General features: G+C 41.9%; 1 protein-coding gene across 1 annotated transcript; it reads right to left on the bottom strand.

Annotated features, from left to right (window-relative positions):
* Nucleotides 1-3,270: 3,270 nt before the first annotated feature.
* Nucleotides 3,271-18,683, bottom strand: pdzk1ip1 (PDZK1 interacting protein 1). The gene is made up of 4 exons (XM_052013123.1): nucleotides 17,753-18,683; nucleotides 8,809-8,935; nucleotides 5,800-5,895; nucleotides 3,271-4,054 (listed from the first exon to the last, which is right to left on the bottom strand). The coding sequence occupies exons 1-4, from the start codon at nucleotides 17,814-17,816 to the stop codon at nucleotides 3,970-3,972; spliced, it is 372 nt and encodes a 123-aa protein (XP_051869083.1). The 5' UTR covers nucleotides 17,817-18,683; the 3' UTR covers nucleotides 3,271-3,969.
* Between the last annotated feature and the right edge of the window lie 1,078 nt (nucleotides 18,684-19,761).

Genomic DNA, 19,761 nt, shown 5'->3' with positions numbered 1-19,761 from the left:
ATCTGCTGGCAATCGCAGATGAGAGGTAAATAGTTGGTTATCTCCTTTGATAATGGAGATTTCTCCATTTCTAATGGCAACAGCCTTAGTTTGATATCTAGTCTGAAATATAGTAGCTCAAGCAAAGCAATACTGCACTGAAGTGTTGTTCTAGTTATGTGCTCAAGTCTTTGGAGTGGAACTTAAGTCTACAATTTTCTGACATAAAATAGATTGACATGCCAATTACACAAATTAGCTAGTTGAAAGGCAGATAGTTGAAGCTGAGCTTCTCACATTGACCTAATTTGAACACGTCAAGATCCAGGCGAGTTAATCTAAATAAACAATTGAATAATTCTCCACTACGAGATAGAAAAAGCTTTTGAAGGGAGGGAGGGAGGGAGCAGTGAAGAAAACTGAGGTGAAGCTTCAGACTTCAACAATATGTTTGCAATCATTATCCCTATAAATATGGAATATAATTATTTTGTCTGTCATGAAAATCCTGAGGGCAGAAGGTGATTAGGATCTAGTGAAATATGACAACTGGCAGAGTGGAATTGACAGAACGAAAGCAAATTGCCAGCTGACTTTCAGTTGGACCAAAGATATTGAGGTGTTCTTCCAAAATGACTGGGAAGAGGAAAAGCAAATGTGGATATTTTGATTATGATATAGGTAAGATTTCTTTATTAGTCACATGTACATCGAAACACACAGTGAAGTGCATCTTTTGCGTAGAATATTCTAGGGGCAGCCCACAAATGTCGCCATGCTTCCGGCGCCAACATAGCATACCCACAACTTCCTAACCCATATGCCTTTGGAACGTGGGAGGAAACCGGAGCACCTGGAGGAAACCCATGCAGACACAGGGAGAACATACAAACTCCTTACAGGAAGACACTCATGGATAATAAAGCAGAGAACCACATGGGAGAAAGAGGTTTGACCTCAGTGAAGCAAAATGCAAGACCTACAAAGCACACTAAAGCATTTATTGGCACTACTGAGATATATCAATCACTGAAATCGTTTGAGAGACTGTTGACACTGGAAGGGCTAAAGCCAAAGGATTCACTAAACCTGCTGAGGAAAGATAAGCATATGTGGTGGTGCAAGACAAGAACTTTGGTGAGGAGATGGAAAGGAAAAGAGTTGGAGCACAATGGGATGAAGCTAGTAAGTTGAGTAAGGTTAGAGGGCAATATGAGAGGGAAAGACAAATAGATGAATACTCTTCCCATGTCATTTATCACAGCTTAGCTAACAATACCTTGTTATTCATTTGCAGGATGTGGATATCATTAACAAGGCCAGCATTTATTGCCCACCCCTAACTGCCCTTACACCTTGAATTACTGCATTCCTCTGGTGAAAGTGCTCTTACAGTGCTATTGGAAAGCAAGGGCTAGAAGTTAGAACCAGCAACAACAAGATGAACAGCAATATCTGTCCATGATGCTGTGTGATTTGGAAGGAAGGCCAGAGGTGGTGTTCCCATGTGCCCACTGCCCTGGTCCTCCTTGGTGGGGGAGGTCACAACTTTTGATGTGCTGTCAGAGTTCCCTGGTGAAAATTGTGGCTAGTGAACACTGTAGCAGCAGTGAAGTAGGCGGAGGGAGTGAAGGTTTGGGCTGGTAGATGGAGTGTCTATTGACTGGGCTGCTTTGTCCTGGATGGTGTTCAACAGCCAGCAATCTATTTCAATAAACAGACCTCTAGACACAATGCCACTGGATTAATCTTGATTGCCATGTTGACACTGCAAGATCAATCCTGTATCTATTCATCTGTCATCAAGACCAACATACCATCAATTACTGGTGTGCATCAACTTATAACACTCTAGTTAGAGTGCAATGTATCCAGATTTGCTGAGGATATGAAAATAGGTGAGAGGGCATGTTGTGATGAGGATGTTAGGACTCTGCAACAGGATATAGTAAAGGTAGAGTGAGTGCACAAAAATATGGCAAATGGAGGTTAATGTAGGAAATGTGAAGTCATGCACTTTGGTTGGAAAAATCAAAAAGATTATTACCTCAATATGGAGAGGCTGCAAATGAGCAGAGTTCAGAGGGATTGAGGTGTTCTTGTGCATGAAACACAAAAACTTGGCATGAAGGTTAAGAAGGCAAATGGCAAATTGGCCTGTATTGCTGGGGGCTGGAATTTAAAAATAAGGAAGTATTGCAAAGAGTGTTGGTGAGGCCACACTGGAGTACAGTTTTAGTCCTCTTATTTGAGAAATGATGAACTATCATTTTAGGCATTCCAGAAGTGATTCATTAGGCTAATTCCTGGGATGAGTGGGTTGTTGTATCACAAATGGGTAAAAATACTTAGACCTGTATACTTTGGAGTTTAGAAGAATGAGAGGTGATCTTATTGAAGCTCAAGGGGACATACAAAGTAGGTGTTGAGATATTTCCACTGATGGGAGGTTTGTGAACCTCTGAATCCTCTACCCCAGAGGGTTGTGGAAGCTAGAACACTAGACGTATTTAAAAAGGAGGTAAATGTATTTTTTGAAAAATTAGGGAATTGAGAACTATGGGGAAATGTCACAGAAGAGGAGTTGGGGCCCTGGGATAGATCAGCCATAATCATATTGAAAGGTAGGGCAAGTGACCTATTCTTGGTGCTGTTTTCTGATATTTTGTGTTGTACACCAATAATCCAGTGGAAGAGCTCAGATGAAATTTAATAATCCCTTACATGCTGCTTTGCAGATCCACCTATACTGATTATATGACATCATAAATGAATCCTTGATCTAATTATTGAACTGGTTCACTTCAGCTGGCCTCCTGCTCTCCCTGACATTGCTTGTGAGGGCACAAATTTTATCTGTGCATTGCTCAGTTGAGTTGAGATTCTCACAACTGATGAAGATAAGTGAAGCAACTTCTTGCCAGGCTCTTCTTACATTGACTTTAGTGGCTCTCCTGGATGCTTGGCACTTGTGATCTCCCTTCTGGCATGTATCTCATTGAGCAGGACTTACATGTTTTTCTGAGTGAATGTGGGAGCTGCCTTTAAGGGCTAATGCCCCTTCTCAGATTAGTGTGCAGTGGAATGCCTGAAACTGTGCTGAATTGAGTACAGTCCCATCGAGAACCATGCAGTGAATGTTTCTGGGTGTAAACCATCCTAGTGCTGTTTCAAATGTAATCTTAGTCACGTTCATGATTTTACTCAGGGAACCTAAATGTACATTAGTGCTAAATACAACAAACATTTAGCCAACCAAAAAGAATGAAATCCATTTTCTAGACTAATGTATTATTTTTTTCCAGATTTACTTCCAGCTCATTTGAAGTCACTATGAAGGTTACTGGCAAACATCTTTTCAGAGTAAAACTAAAGCACAGAAAAAATTATTGCTATCATTCCAGTTACAAATTGAAGTAGATTATTATTACCGATATGATTCTAAATTACAAGCACCTTGTACACTGAAATACTTTAAAGCTGGTTTCTATCTCATCACAAAGAAAGAGTGAAGTCACTTTGAGCTGTGTCTTTGCACCTCCTAGTGGCCGGTTTCACAGTAGGACTGATGGAGATTTAGGAACACACTGCCTACTTGCAACAGTGGTCAGGCCTGGTCCAATGGCTCCTCTAACTGTTCAATGCTTGATTGTTTTTGCAAGAGCCAGTGTGCGTAGGTTGAACAGTATTGAAGTCATCCTACATATCTCCAACAGGTCATCTGCTTACCTCTCGACACAGAGAATAAAATATAATAAAATCTTTACATAAAGATACATTCAAAGAACTGATAAAATATCAGATATGTGAAGCATTCAGATTGAAAAGTGAAGCTTAAAAAAATCATAGGCATTAAAATTTCCCTGCAATACATATTCTATTTATATATTCGAAACAAAAGAAGAAAATGTGCTGTACATCATTGGATCATATGAAATTAACCCATTACTTTAAACAGATCTTCTGAAAAACATTATTTCATTAACAATATTACATTGCAGTTATAGTTATCTTTGGTGATTCATCATTGATGATCTCATATGTATTTTCATAGGCACTTGGATGTTCACTTGATCTGTAGTCATAGGAAAGATTAATCAGTAGTGAAATATAAATAAAAATATTTTCTTCAAATCAGTGTTATCATTGTATCCATTTTCCTCTAGATTAAAAAAACTTCACTTTATGCAACATATCAATAATGTATGAACTGATAATGATATGAAGATTTAGTAAAGAAAATTATAGGTATGACAAATTATAGCTATGATTGCAATTGACTAATGTTTAATTAATTTCCATGGCTCCTGATGAAATGTACGCATATGCACACGTTGAGTATAAGATCCGGCTTGGCAAAGCTGACCACAATATTTGAACAACCCTTTTCAAACACAGAATCTGAACTTTCAGAGATAGTAAGGCTCACAGTATGAGTCAGCAATTAGTGGAGAGGAAAAGAAATGGAAAAAAAATCACCAGTATGCCAAAGAAGGGTTCTTTTTTTTTGAGAATAACCATTTGTACTTAGTAGATGATTTTATTCCAAATCTATCAGGAGCTGTGAAAGTGGTATTTGTATAACTGCCTATGCTTATCTGGAATACAGATATTTATTGTGGGATTTACAGATACAGTTAAAAAAAACTTGTGCTAAAATATGCAACATATATTGCACCATTCTTTATTGTTTGAATCACACCAGCTTTGCTTTTCTGCTGGGCTGTAACATTGTTACAGATTTCCTGTGGTTTAGAATGCAAATCAAATATATTCAAATCCATTCAGAATTCCAGTGGACATGGCAAACTACTTCAAACCCATGCTTAAATTTATATTCAACCATGGAATTCTCCTGTGTCTTGATCATTCTCTACATTTGGTGCAGACACAACATGATCTTTTGTTTTGCACCAGTGCCAACATAATACTGCAACACAAAGTTTGGCAGCTACAGCAGTACCAGCTGATCTCATGCTGCCAGGACTCTACATCTGTTCCAGACCAGTCACAGCTGGGTTAGTTTAAAAAGACACAGTATTTGACACCTTTAAATTCAATGAATTTTCATTAATTATTTTCTACTCCATGAAATCTCACTGGCTGCTAAAGATCAAGAATAGAGCTCTGTGTAAATATTTATAAGTACACATCTACATAGCTTTGCCTTCTCCCACACTGAAGGGCTGTGATATGACAGTACAACTATAGCCAGCTGGGCATTTCACTGTTTTTGATGACTGCTTACACTCACACTCTGTGATTGGAATTTAAATCTGGCATTTGGACAATCCCCATGGATTTTCCAATTGTGTTAATAGCAAAAGAAGAGAGTGAATTCCTTCAGGGAAAGAAGATTGGAAACAGGGGAAAATATGTCTCAACCTATATGTATGTGTATCAATCTGCTATCATCATGATATTTTCAGGTCTGGTTCAAGTAAAAGCAACAACTGTTATAGCTTAGTTTAGTACTAAGAAACAATAAAATTGACAACTAGTTCAAGGTCTGATTGTTTTGAATATAAAGCAAACCAATGACTAATTATTACAGTGCACTGTGAAGGGACCACATGTTCCAGAGGACAGAGTGCCCAGAGTGTTGTCACCATTGAAATAAGGTAAATGAAACACAACTTGTGAAGCTTTGTCAAGGTCATTCCATAAATATGTTCCAGAGACAGTGAACCTCAAGTAATTTTGTTATCACCTCCTACATTGGCATTTCTTTGTAAATTACATATTTTAGATCCTGCTACAGCACTAAGCACTGCACTGTCAAATTCAGAACACTTAGAAAAGTATTAGTCATTGGCTGACCTCACATCTTTTAAAGTCAGGGTTTCTGTAATCTGGGTTCCATTGGTGTTTACATAATCAGCTTCTGGGGCTGCAGATTCCAGACGATTACTAACCCTGCAACAAGTTAGAAAGATTTTTCAAATTATTAAAATACAATTTTCTTAATGAAATTCAGCTTCTGTGTTACAACCTGCTTTCTGAATCATCTGGCTTTGCAGGATGGTCCCCGGTGTATTACTATCACATTCCAGAGCTCCACTGGAAGTTAATAAAACATTCAATGTTTGTATCAACAAATATTAATTTCAATTGCTTTACAGCTCTTGGTTATGACAGGTTTTGCCAATCCATACCAATCAAGTGCTTAATGAATACAGAAAATGCTGGAAATATTCAGCAGGTCAGGCAGCATCAGTGGAAAAAGAAACCGAGTTAATGTTTCCAGTAGAAGACCTATATAATGGCAAAATCTACTATTAGCAGTTATTGTTTTTATTTTATATTTCCAGCATCTGCTGGTTTTTTAACTTTTTGATTGAATGTTTATTATGTGACTCTGGAAAATTCTATAATAAATACTATTAATCAGCATCTAGTAACTTCATGTTCCTCTAGATATTTGTTTTATCTAATTAATATCGACAAATTAATTGCTTGTATGTTACGGGGCAATGTTGTGTGAAACTTTTAGTGTTTGCCAGCACTTCCCCATGCAATTTCAGTTCTCTGCACATCACATGCTAATGCAGAAACTTGAAAGCTGCTATCAGTGATTCCCAACTGGGCAGCAGTATGTGCTGCAGCACAGGGCTCCTTATGGGAGAGGAAATATAAGCTAAATGACCTACACTTACATTGAGAACTTCTTGAAGTATCCCATGCCAAATCATGAGAGGTGAAAGAGGGCTCTTCCCTTAGGTTTGAATGGAAGCAAGTAGCTGCAAGAGCTTCAGTTAAATGTTTGTAGTTTAAAAAAATATAGACCTTAGCTCGAAAATACTTCTTTAAACTTGTTTGCTTATTTTGATCACTAATGGATTGTGAATTAGGAATTTTAAAATATTTAAAAGTGCTTTAATTTTAAGTTTCTTAAGATTTTCTTAAAATGTTTTAAACTTATTTTGGTCCTTCTGGGGTTTTACATGTTCCAAATGATTTTGAATGCCTCAGGAACTTTCTGAAATATTCAGTGCAATCTAATACTTTAACAGTCTGACAAGTCTGGTTGTTAAGGTGCACGATTTAGTCTGGGCCTGTTTGGCCATTCCACATAATGCCCTTTATGCTTTGAAAGGCTATTTTACCATGTGGGGCCTGCCACCAAGGAATTCTCTCAGCTGTTTCCAGAATCTCTTGCATGGAGAATCACCAGAGTAGGAGTAGACTTTTTCATTGACTTTACTGGGGAGTTGTCTGTGCTATTATGCTTACATTATTTTTTGTGGGAATCAAGTGTTGTTTTCTTTCACTAGGAACAAAGTCTAGATTTGGCACCATATCACAAATAATAAATTGATGTGGAGGTGATGCTTCTTCTGGCTGGGATGTCAAGAGCCAAGGGTTAGAATAAGGAGTTGGATCAAGATGCAAAGAAATTTCTTCACTCAGAGGGTGGTGAATCATTGTAATTCGCAACCATAGAAGACTGTAGTGGCTCAGTTGCTAAGGGTATCCGAAACAAATTGATAAAAATTTTAGATATTAAAGGAATGAGGAGATATAGGGTTAGTGCAGGGAAGTGTGCTGAGGTAAAATGTTCAGCCATGATCTTATTGAATTGAGCAAACATGAGTGTCTGAATGGCCTAGTCCTGCTTCTATCTCTTATGTTCATACATTAATACATAGAGACATCATAAGCAAATGATCACAGGATATGGAAAATGTTTAGAATGAACAATTCATAGCAAAGTCAGAAAGAATCTATTGATTCACCTAGAAGGTTTTCAGTGTTTCTGGGTCAGTGAGGTACATATTTCCTTCATGAAGGCACAGCAAAATATAAAAATGGGGCAAGCATTCATCAGGTCAGGAAACATCCGCGGGAGAGAAACAGAATTAATGTTTTGGGTCAAGGACTTCCCATCAGGTATCAGTTAGTTCTTCATTCTGATGAAAGGTTACTGACCTTAAACATTGTATCTGTTTCCCTCTCTACAGATGCCACTGGTCTTGCAGAACATTTGCAGTATTTTCCATTTTTGCTTCAAATATATCATTTAAAAATGCATTGTGGCTTTTGCCCAAAGCATTAGGAAAAACACTATTGACTCGTATTTGACAATTCAAGCAATTTTTCACAGCATAAAGCTTTATTGCTACAGTCTTAGCTCAGTGTATGAAGCCGGTCTGCAGACTTTTACGACTACTTGTAAGGAGCAGGTTTACATAGGATGGATGGATGGAACAAACATGTTAATGGAGCACAGAAACAAATTGAAGGCGTAATTGTACAAATACAGACCACTGTGATGTATCTCTCTCTGTGCTGCAGTAGCGGAAGCATAGGGAAGATCCCATGGAACCTACCCCTTGTTCAAGACACCAGGGAAAGGAAGAAAATTATGCTATTAAAAAGAATGCCCTAACCTTTCAATTTAGAGGAACGGAGTTGATGACATAATATTGCTCTGTTTCTATTGAGAAATTTTAGTCTAGTTTTTTTTTGTTTTTTTAAAAAATTTTTTCTTTAGCTTAGTTTGGTTTGATACATTGTTCATAATTTTGTTTTGTTTTTTTTCCTTTTTTAATATTTTATAATAAATCTTTTTCTTTTATATTATATTCATTCACTAACAGATCATTGGATCTACAGTTTTTTTATACTCTATTGTTCTTTATGATTATCCATGTCATGATTGTTCTCCTGATCTCTTTGTATTACATGTACAAACACTGATATATTAATCTGTATTAATTTGAAAACTAATAAAAAGATTGAAAAAAAAATGCCCATGATTTCCAGAAATATTTCCAAAATCATTCTATAAATAAGGAGTTCATGCAATAATAAAGGTTAGCAACTTACTCAGAATCTTTGCACCAGAGTTTATTCACTATAAATCCAATCAGGCACAGGCATAGGAACACAACCACTGCAATGATCCCTGTAAGCCAGGGTTGCAAACCTCTCCTAGAATGCCCTTTAGTTTCATCTGTGGAAAAATGAAGCAAGATCACCAGAACTTTAATACAGTTAATACAACACACACAAAATGCTGGAGGAACTCAGCAGGTCAGGCAGCATCTACGGAGAGAAATAAACAGTCGATGTTTCAGGTCCTGATGAAGGGTCTCGGCCTGAAATGTCAGATGTTTATTTCTGTCCGTAGATGCTACCTGACCTGCTGAGTTTCTCCAGCATTTTGTGTGTGTTGCTCCAGATTCCAGCATCTGCAGAATCTCTTGTGTTTACATTGAATGCAGTTCAGTTATTCAACGTCTTGAAAATAGTTCAATGAAGAATTTGTGATTATTTTAAAGAAAAACATTAAGAACTGTCTGTGTAATGGCCCAGATCATCTAGACTGGGGCTGTTGCCTGCAGTCATTGCCATTGTCCAGATTACCTGGGCCAGATGTGGAGGGTCTGCAAACTGTAAGTGCTGGAGGGGAACTGCAAAGACTCCGCTCCCAGATCACACCATGGCCTTTCACAGCCAGCACAAACTAGGGAGAACCGGGATGAGGGAGAAGGGCATTGGGGGAGTGGAGGGGGGGAGTGGGAGTTGGGTCTGGAGCTTTGCCAGCTGTGAAGTCAATGTCATTCCAAAAAATCTTGAATATCTCTGACATCTAGATACATTTAAAAATTTACAATTGAAATAAATATTTTTTTTTAAAAATTAACACTGTTAAACATTTTTATCAACCTAAAATATAAAACACGCTAAATAATTAATTAAAAAAATAACTTACCTTCAACTTTGCCTCCTCATCCACAGGACTAAACTCCCATCAAAGTCAAGGATCTAAGTGCCAGTCTAGTTCTGGGGAATCCAGCATGACCGGACTCTGCAGTTAAACACTCGACAAGGTGCAGTGACAGATTCAGCCTCCAAGTCTGTTGGTTTGCCCTATGTTTCCATGTTTCACAATGCATGCTGGCAGTCTGGCACTTGTAGTCATTTAGATGCTTGAGTGCAGGCAATTTCCATTATAACAGGTGACAAAATTGCACAATCGACCCCAATATACTGTATTTCTCGTCATTTGTGTAGTTGCTATTGTAATGTTACGTTTGTAAAAATTCAGAATTCATGTTCTCCTAGGACACAAAAGGAGCCTTTTGGCCCATCGAGCCTATACTGGCTCTCAGAGCAATCCCGTCAGTCTCATTATCTGACCTATTTTCCTGTAACCTTATTCTCCCTCATGTGCCCATCAACTCCCTCTGATACTCCTGCCTAACACCTACACTAAAGAATAATTTACAGTAGGTAATTAATCTACCAACCTGCACATCTTTGGGATGTAGGAGGAAACTGGAGCACCCAGAGAAAATTCACACATTCACAGACAGAGGTCAGGGTTAAACCCACATCGCTGGAGCTGTGAGGCAGTAGGACTAATTGCTTCAATACTGTGTCACCCCTTCTAACTCTTTACAATCACCTTCAGGCTCTCAAATTCCAAACCATTGTGGCATTACAAGAAATATTTACAAGAAATACTATTTGTTGTTTTGTAGCTTGAAGAAAGTCCACCATACAGACAGTCCCCAGGTAATAATGGGTTCTGTTTTTACAGATGTCCATAAGTTGGTTTTGTCCATGACAGAGAATACACTACAACCTCTTCATAGGGTGACGATACCTCCATAGTATTGTAATGAATGACGTCAAAAGCATATAAGACTGATAAGAAAGAACAATTACTAAAAGTGGAGAGAGAGGACACTTAGATCTGCTGTTAGTAAGAATCAACATATGTACACATAATCAGACTTTTGAATTTAATAATATTATGAGGGCTCGCTTGTATGTAGGGGTGTCCATAAGTGGGGCATCTGTAACCCAGGGATGGCCTGTATATTGCTGCACCTGCACCTGAGGCACTGTGGACTTTGTCATCAGGGCATGAGGCAGCATGCTGTGATGACTGCTAGCTGAGGGTGGTGGGGACAGGCTGGTGGCGCAGGGGGAACAACAGGTGGGGTGGAAATTCCCACTTCAGTGTCCCTTTCCCCATATGACCTGCTGCTACTCTACGGAGAGCACTTTAGTGCCAAGAATGCTGTCATCCTACATAAGGCAAAGACAGGATGGCTTCCAGATCGTGCACACTCACGGTCAAGGCATACATGGTCTCATTTGATTGGAATGTTTGATGTGTGACAAAATTGGTCACTCTATCCATGCATTCAAATGCATAGAATCCATCTAAAATGCATTCACTCTTGATAAATCATTATAATACTCTGAGTGAGTCACCTATTCACATTTGAGAACTCCACTTGCTCTGCAAATGTGCAGTGATTCTCCTGTCCATCAATGTCTCCTGAAATACAGCATCTGATTCACATAAATAGAGCTTGATGGCGACTATGCCCATTAATGCTGACTCTCCACTTTACTCCCTCCCAGCAACATTTGTTCCTGCTTCCTTATGTGAGTTGCAAGGTGAGAACCTAACCTTCAGCAATAATGTGCAAGCGTCTGAGCCGGTGCATGCTGTGAATGGGTCCTGTGACAGAGGAACCCCAGAAACATTCAGCTCCTCTGTGACTTACACCTCCTAAAGCCACACACCTGAAGGTCCAGTTGGAAGACACATGACCTGGTATTGACAGATAGAAGTGGGACAGAGTTGGTGGGCCTCCATATACTTCACATGCTAAGAAGCAGGAGTTAGAGATGTGAAGTTTTGGCATCAGAAATGGGAATACTTGGAGGCCCACTTCTAAGGTCTTTGGTCAAGAATCAGGAAGTGAGACATTCGCCACAGAATTCCTAGCCTCTGACCTGCTCTCATGGTCAACGTATTCATGTTAAGGGTCCAGGAAAGTTTCTGGTCAACAAATGAGGAATTCAATAATGATGTGCTGTTAAATGCCAAGGGTATGTGGAGATAGTCATTGTCTGGCACTTGTGTGCCAAGAAGGTGACTTGCCACAACACCCGAAGATTGTATATTATTCTGGTTTTGTTTCATATAAGGCGTAGACTACTTCCTTATCAGAGGAGTTACAACTGAATATTGTACATCAACTGACATCCCCTCTTCTGATCTTCTGATGGGAGGAAGAACATCGATGAAGCAGCTGAAGATGGTTGGGCCTTGAATACCACCTGAAGAACTCTAACAGAGTTTGTCCTGGGCTGAGACAATTGGCCTCCATCAATGGTGACTCTTTTCCTCTGTACCAGGTATAACTCCAGCCAGCAGAGAAAGATCTCCTTGGTTTCCTTTGATTCTATGATTCCACTTAGTCAAATTGCTATCTTGATGTTAAAGACAGTCGCTCTTTCCTCACCTCTGGGTTGCAAGTCTTTTATCTATGTTTGGATTGATGCCATGATGAGGTCTCACAAAACCCAAAATGAGCATCCTTAGAGTTTATTGAGGTTAAACCCCACTTGATCACACTGTCGGTGACCCCTTTCGTCACTGTGCTGAGGATTGAGAATGGACCAATAGTGCGGTAATTGACTGATTTAGATTTGTTCTGCTTTTTGTGGAGTGAACAGACCTGAGAAACCTTACACTTTGTTGGCCAGCTGCCAGTTTTATAGTTAAGGTGAAATAGCTTGCTGGAAGTACAGATGGTTCCAGAGAATAATACCTCATCTCTACGGCCGAAATGAGGCCAAGATGAATCATCCACTTGAAACCTCTGACTGAAGATAATTGTGGAAGGGTCAGCCTTGATTTTGCACCATGGGTGGGACTCATGGAGCCTCTTCTATGTGCTAGTTGGTGGATACCCTCAGTTGCTGACATCCTGAAAGCCTTTCCACCATCTACAAGGCACAGGCTAGCAGTGTGATATAGAACACTCTCTGCTTGCCAGGATGAAGGAAGCTCCAAAAACACTCAGGCAGTTCCATGCCATTGGGTTGGCAGAGTGGCACAGCAAGTACAGCAGCTGTCTCACAGCTCCGGAAACCCCGGTTCGATCCTGACCTTTGGTGCTGTCTGTGTGGAGATTGCAGGTTCTCCCTATGACAGCGTGGGTCTCTTCAGATGCTCTGCTTTCCTCCCACATCCTAAAGATGTGCTGGTTGGTAAGTTAACCCTGGTGGAGGTGGGAGATAGGAGAATCAGGGTGGAGTTAATGAGCACATGAAATAGGTGGAGGAATGGGATTGATGGGCGTGCTCTGAGAACTGGCATAGACTCAATGGGCCAAATGGCCTCTTTCTATGAACTTCTAGAAGGAAATATGAGAAATGCATGCAGTTTCTCATCTGGGCTACACCAACAGCACTTACCAAACTCATGACTTCTACAAGAGGAACAAAGGGATCAGATGCATGGAGGCACCACTGCCTCCTTCTTCCCTTCCAAGTTCCCCATCGTGACTTGTAATATCTTATCTGTCCTTCATTGTTGCTGGGTATAAATCCAAGACCTCCTACCCAACAGCATTGTTGGGGTACCTTCAGCAGAAGGGCAGCAGAGGTTCAAGAAGGTGGTTAACCATCACCTTCTCAAGAGCAAGTAGGGTTGGACAACAAATGCTGGACTTGGCAGCAATGTCCATATCCTGATAAATAAATAAACAAAAACACTGGTACAGTTTTACCTGCTAATGCTGTGACTGTCACTACAAGGCTCTGGGATCTAGTTCCCACTTCAGGTAAACGCCAATTTTTCCCTTCAGCCAAGTTGGACATTCTGGGCCCTATAAGTGCTGGTGTTGAAGCCAATGGCAATCACACATGTAGGATGTTAATAAAAGGGAATTGGCCCAACATTTTGTTATGGGTTGAGTCTATTGTAGCAAAGCCCATTCCAGGTATTACGGAGACACAAAAGATTCCACAGATGCTGGAATCTGGAGCAACACACACAAAATGCTGGAGGAACTCAGCAGGTCAGGCAGCATCTATGGTGGGAAATAAACAGTCGACGTTTCGGGTCGAGGCCCTTCCTCAGGGCTGGAAAGGAAGAGGGCAGAAGCCTGAATAAGAAGGTCGGGGGAGGAGCAAGGCTGGCAGGTGATAGGCGAGTCCAGGTGAGAGGGGGAAGGTAAGTGGGTGGGGGAGGGAGAATGAAAGGGAGTGATGTAGGAAGCTGAGAGGTGATAGGTAGAAGAGGCAAAGGGCTGAAGAAGAAGGAAACCGGTAGGAGAGGACAGCAGACCGTGGGATAAAGGGAAGGAGGTGGGGAATAGATGGTCAGGTCATGAGGTGGAGGGAAGGGGTGAGGGGGCCACAGGAATGAGGGAAAGCAAAGGGGTGTGGAAGGGGGAAAAGAAAAAGGCGGGGGGGGGAAGGGGAGGAGTTACTGGAAGTCAGAGAAATCGATACTGAGGCCGTCAGGTTGGAGACTACCTCACTTACCTACTACCCCACGAGCCTCTGCATCCAATATATCATTCTCCACAACTTTCGCCACTTCCAATGGGATCCCACCACCCGGCACATCTTCCCCTTCTCCCCCTCCACTTTCTACGGGGATCAGTCTCTCCATGACTCTTTTGTCCACCCATCGATGACCCTCCCGGCACTTATCCTACAACCGAACTAAGTGCTACACCTGTCCCTACACCTCCTCCCTCACCACCATTCAGGGCCCTAGACAGTCCTTCCAGGTGAGGCAGCGCTTCATCTGTGAATCCGAGGGTGTCATTTATTGCATCCAGTACTCCCGGTGCGGCCTCCTCTACATCGGTGAGACCCAATACAGATTGGGTGACCGCTTCGTTCAGCACCTTCTCTCTGTCCGCCACAGAAGCAAGGATCTCCTGGTGGCCAGCCACTTCAATTCCACATCCCACTCCCAAACTGACTTGTCTGTCCACGGCCTCCTCTACTGCCACATTGAGGCCAGATGCAGGTAGGAGGAACAATACCTCATATTTCACCTTGGTAGCCTCCGACCCGACAGCCTCAATGTCGACTTCCCTAACTTTCACTAACCCACCCCTCTTCCCCCTTTTTCTTTTTCTTCTCCCCTTCCCCCCCTTGTTTTCTCTCTCCCTGTGGCCCCCTCACCCCTTCCCTTTCCTCTCCCCGCCCTCATGACCTGCCCATCGATTCCCCACCTCCTTCCCCTTATACCATGGTCTACTGTCCTCTCCTACCAGATTCTTTCTTCTTCAGCCCTTTTGCCTTTTCTACCTATCACCTCTCAGCTTCTTACTTCACCCCCTTTCATCTGCCCTCCCCCATCCATCTATCTTCCCCCTCTCACCTGGACTCACCTATCACCTGCCTGCATGTGTCCTCCCCCCCCCCACCCACCCACCCCACAATCTTCTTATTCCAGCTTCTGCTCTCTTCCTTTCCAGTCCTGAGGAAGGGCCTTGACCCGAAACGTCGACTGTTTATTTCCTTCCATAAATGCTGCCTGACTTGCTAAGTTCCTCCAGCATTTTGTGTCTGTTGCTCCAGGTTCCAGCGTCTGCAGAATCTCTTGTGTCTCCATAATACCTGGAATGGGCAGGTTGTCATAAGAGGAAAGATTGGACAAGCTGGGCTTTCATCTGTTGAAGTTTAGAAAACTGAAAGGGCACATGTAAGATCGCAAGGAGTCTTGACATGGTGGATGTGAAGTAGATATTTTCTCTTGTGGAAGAATCTAGAACTAAGGGTCATTGTTTGAAAATAAGGGGTTGCCTAGTTAAGAGAAGTGTAGAACAAAAATGCTTCTCTTAGGAGGTTGTGAGTATTTTTTTCTTTAAAAGGATGGTGGAAGCAGAGACTTTGAATAATTGTAAGGCAGAGGCAAATAGATAAGACTATTGAACAGTTCCCTTATACAATGAGATGGACTCTGACCTCACGATCTACCTTGTTGTGACCTCGCACCTTATTGCACTGCACTTTCTCTGTAGCTGTAACACTTTACTCTGTACGGTTATTGTTTTTACCTGTACTACTTCAATGCACTCTGTACTAACTCAATGTATCTGCACTGTGTAATGAATTGACCTGTATGATCGGTTTGTAAGACAAGCTTTTCATTGTACGTCGGTACAAGTGACAATAATAAACCAATATCAATACCAATAGATAATTGATAAGCAAAAGGGTGAAAGGTTACTGCGGGCAGCCAGCAATATGCAATTGAGATTATAATCAAATCAGCCATGTTCATACTAAATGGCAGAGCAGACTTGTGGTGCCAAGTGGTCCATTCCTGCTCCTAGTTCATGTGTTCATTTATTCTCGAACTGCAGCAGTCCTTCTGGTGAAGGTGCTCTCACAGTCCTTTGGTTTGCATGTTCTGGGATGCAGACTCAGTGATAATGAAAGATCGACCATATAGTTCAAAGTCAGGATGGTAAGTCCTGGTGTTCCCATGTGCCTACAGTGCTTCTTGGTGGTAGAGGTCACAAGCTTGCAAAGTGTTGCTGGAGAAGCCCAGGTGAGGAACAGCAGTGCATTTTGTAGATGGCACACATATACTGCAGCCATTGTCATCATTGGTGGAGGGAATTAATGTTTAAAATGGATGGAGTGTCAAATAAATGGGACGCTTTGTACTGAACGGTGTCAAGCTTCTTGAGTGCTGTTGAAACTTAAAGTGGACCATGTTCTATCATACTTCTGACTTGTGTCTTGTAGATGTTTGAAAGGCTTTGGGCCATTAGGGGTTGAAGCACCTGCTAATGGGAGACCCAGTATTTGGCCTGCTCTTGTGGTTGGTCCAGTCAAGTTTTTGGTCAATCCCCTTCACAATTACAAATGGATTATGTTCAGTTTGTCTAAATAGTAGCCAAAGCTAGCAGAAATAATTAGCTAGCTAAGTGACCAAAGGCTTTATAGAGAAATGTGCATTTCCTGGTTGATTTCGGCCGTCACACTTCGAGAGCTGCACTCCAAAACAACAGAATTCAGTATGAGAGCCCGTTACGCCACTTCACTGCTTTGCCTTGGCTTCCCGAGACAAACGCAGGACGTTTACCCCCACATTCGCTACTCTGAGGGCTGCCTGCACTATAATACCGAGGATCGTGCGGAAGGGATGGTTATTCAATAATCCCAAAGGAATTTGATTGCAGCTGGACCGTCCAGGAGAACGTGCGTAATTGCTGTTTTGAACTCGTTGGCACTTAATTTGGGTTGTTAGGCATCTGAACCGTGTTATATTTCAACAGCGGGAAGGAACCGACAGCCAGTGAGGTGGGAGGGGGTAGTTCTTCGTGTCCTCTCGCCGAATTGAACTGCGTCAAAGTATGAACCGGTGACCAGGTGAGATACCACAAACCTACGCATACTTTACCCACTCCCAATCCCCTCCTCCTTGAAACTTCCCCTAATGTTTGGTTCTAAAAGATACCTTCAGCAAGGACAGAATACTGAACACCGAAAGGAAAATTCAACTGGAAATTTCATTCCGATGGATATCGATGTCTTTCTTTCGAGAAAAGTACTGAGATCGGCGGTGACACCGCACGGAAGCTGTTTCAGGGCTTTGAACTGCTGCAAGATGAATGGTGCTATTGTTCACAGGGCTCCTGCAAAATCAGCTCGGAGAACAATGTTTCCAGAAAGAACTCTTTCTGCGTGTTAATCACCTACAGTTTCATTTTTTTTTAAAAAAAGTAAGATATTAAGAGTAATGTGGAAAGTGTCACCATTTCCTAAAGAAGTATTTGGAACTGTTTCTTCTGACTTGTGTAAGGTGATTCACCTGCCGCTGTTGACCGTCATCTCTCCAATGGCTACACATTCAGGGACTTGGCTGAGAACTACCCTTGTCCTATTTTTACCTAACAGTTGGGATCTGAGTTTCGCTCAGTTTCACTGCAATGCTAATATCCGGGGGTGCAGGTTATATTAAAGAAGAATGTTTACTTACCATTCTGGGCATGTACCGAGACCAGTGCGAGAAAAATACAGCAAACATGGAGGCTGTGAAACATCGTGGGCTGCGGCTGGACTCCGGATTCCGAGTGGACCTTGTCGCTGCCAAGTTGCCTACTGGCTGAGATTTGGCATTCCTGGGGATCTGCGCTCCGTGTCTGTCCACCACGCCTCCTCTACCTGACGGTTTCCTGTGACTTATTATAGCCTTGCAAGAGTTTTGTTTTATTGTGGAAAGTTGAACTGCTCCTCATTACTGTCACACGGAGTCAGCAATTATTACTTAGCGGCAAACGGTGACTTTTTGATGAACAGCACACGTTAGACGCCAAGAGAAACTTGAAGGCAGGCTGTGGTCTGACTGCCCTTGGGCAACATTGCTGCTCCTTCATCAGGAATGTGCACTTTCTACTGGTGTGGATAGCTCAACTTCGGCCCGGCGATAAGCCAGGCAGTTCCAGGAAATACTGCGTATTTGTTTTGGAGTCTTTCAGTGTTCTGGGTGAAGCAATGCTTTCAGTCACTCTCTCCGCCGGAGGCAAAAATGAGCATTTACAGATCTCCACTGTTACTGAGGCCAGCAGTGGGTGCAGCTGACGGCGAGATCACCTGTGCGCTGGTCTTTCCCACATCTCCCTCTGCCAATCAAATTAAGATTTTCGCCCCTCCTCTGAGTCCACTTTTCCCCCTCAATTCATTCAATGCCTCCTCACGCTCAATCGGACTTCTCCGTATCCACTAGATTCACCTCTTGGGCTCTTGGTATCATCCCCGATAAACTGAACTGAGCACCTGCTTTTGCCTCCACTTACCCCACCCCTCGCCATGCTATCTGGAATCTTCACAAGTATTGCCCCTTCCCTTTTCATACTGTTGTGATCACCTCTGCCCCTTAACGCTCCCAACCACCCCCCCCTCCCCAATTCTAGTAAACGTTTAGACCACTTCCACACCAACATAAGTATTAAGAGCAGGTGTAGGCTCCCAGAGCTCCTCAAGCCTGCTCTGCCTTTTAATAAGATCACAGCAGCTCTGACTGTAAATGCAACTCTACATTCCTGTACATACCTCTTACTCTATTCTCATTAAAAATATTTCTCATTCTGCCTTTAAAATATTAGATATTTATTAGTCACATATACATCAAAACACACAGTGAAATGCATCTTTTTGCGTTACTGAGAATGTGCTGGGTGCAGCCCACAAGTGTCGCCACGCTTCCGGCGCCAACATAACATGCCCACAACTTCCTAACCTATACGTCTTTGGAATGTGGGAGGAAACCAGAGCACCTGGAGGAAACCCATGCAGGCACATGGGGAGAACGTCCAAACTCCTTACAGACAGTGACCCGAATTGAACCCGGGTCGCTGGCGCTGTAATAGCATTACGCTAACCGCTACACTACCGTGCCTGCCCCAAGACTCCACTTCCATCACCATTTGAGGAGGAGAATTACAAAGATTCTTGACCCTTTCAGAAGGATAATTCCTCTTCATCGCTATCTTCAGTGATTCCTTATGGGTGAACTCTTAATTATTACCTTTGACTCTCCAGTTCTGATTCTAGGCTCTTTCACAAGAGGAAGCATCTCCACATCCAATCTATCATACCTCCTAGGAACTAATCACTCTTCTAAGCTCCAGTGGATGCAAGCCTGGTCCAACCTTTCCTCGTAATGCAATCCACCCATTCCAAGTGTTATTCTAGTAAACCTTCTCTGAACTGCTTCCAATGCGTTAACATTCTTTTTGAGTAAGGAGACCAATGCAATACACTATCCCAGATTGGTCTCACCAATACCCTATTTAACTGAAGCATAAGGTCCCTACTTCTGTATTCCTCTACCCAACATCTTTTCAAGTCTTTCTTTCCTCTCCAAGATGTACAATACATTATTTGTGGATTGTCATTAAACACAATAGAAGAATGCCTGATTTAGTATCAGGTCCAACATGTACTAACCTGTGCACTGGATTTTTTTTAATGTAGGATAATGGTCTG

The sequence above is a fragment of the Pristis pectinata genome, chromosome 3 (assembly GCF_009764475.1).
Source record: "Pristis pectinata isolate sPriPec2 chromosome 3, sPriPec2.1.pri, whole genome shotgun sequence".
Lineage (NCBI taxonomy): Eukaryota > Metazoa > Chordata > Chondrichthyes > Rhinopristiformes > Pristidae > Pristis > Pristis pectinata.
This window is presented reverse-complemented; position numbering and strand designations above follow the sequence as displayed.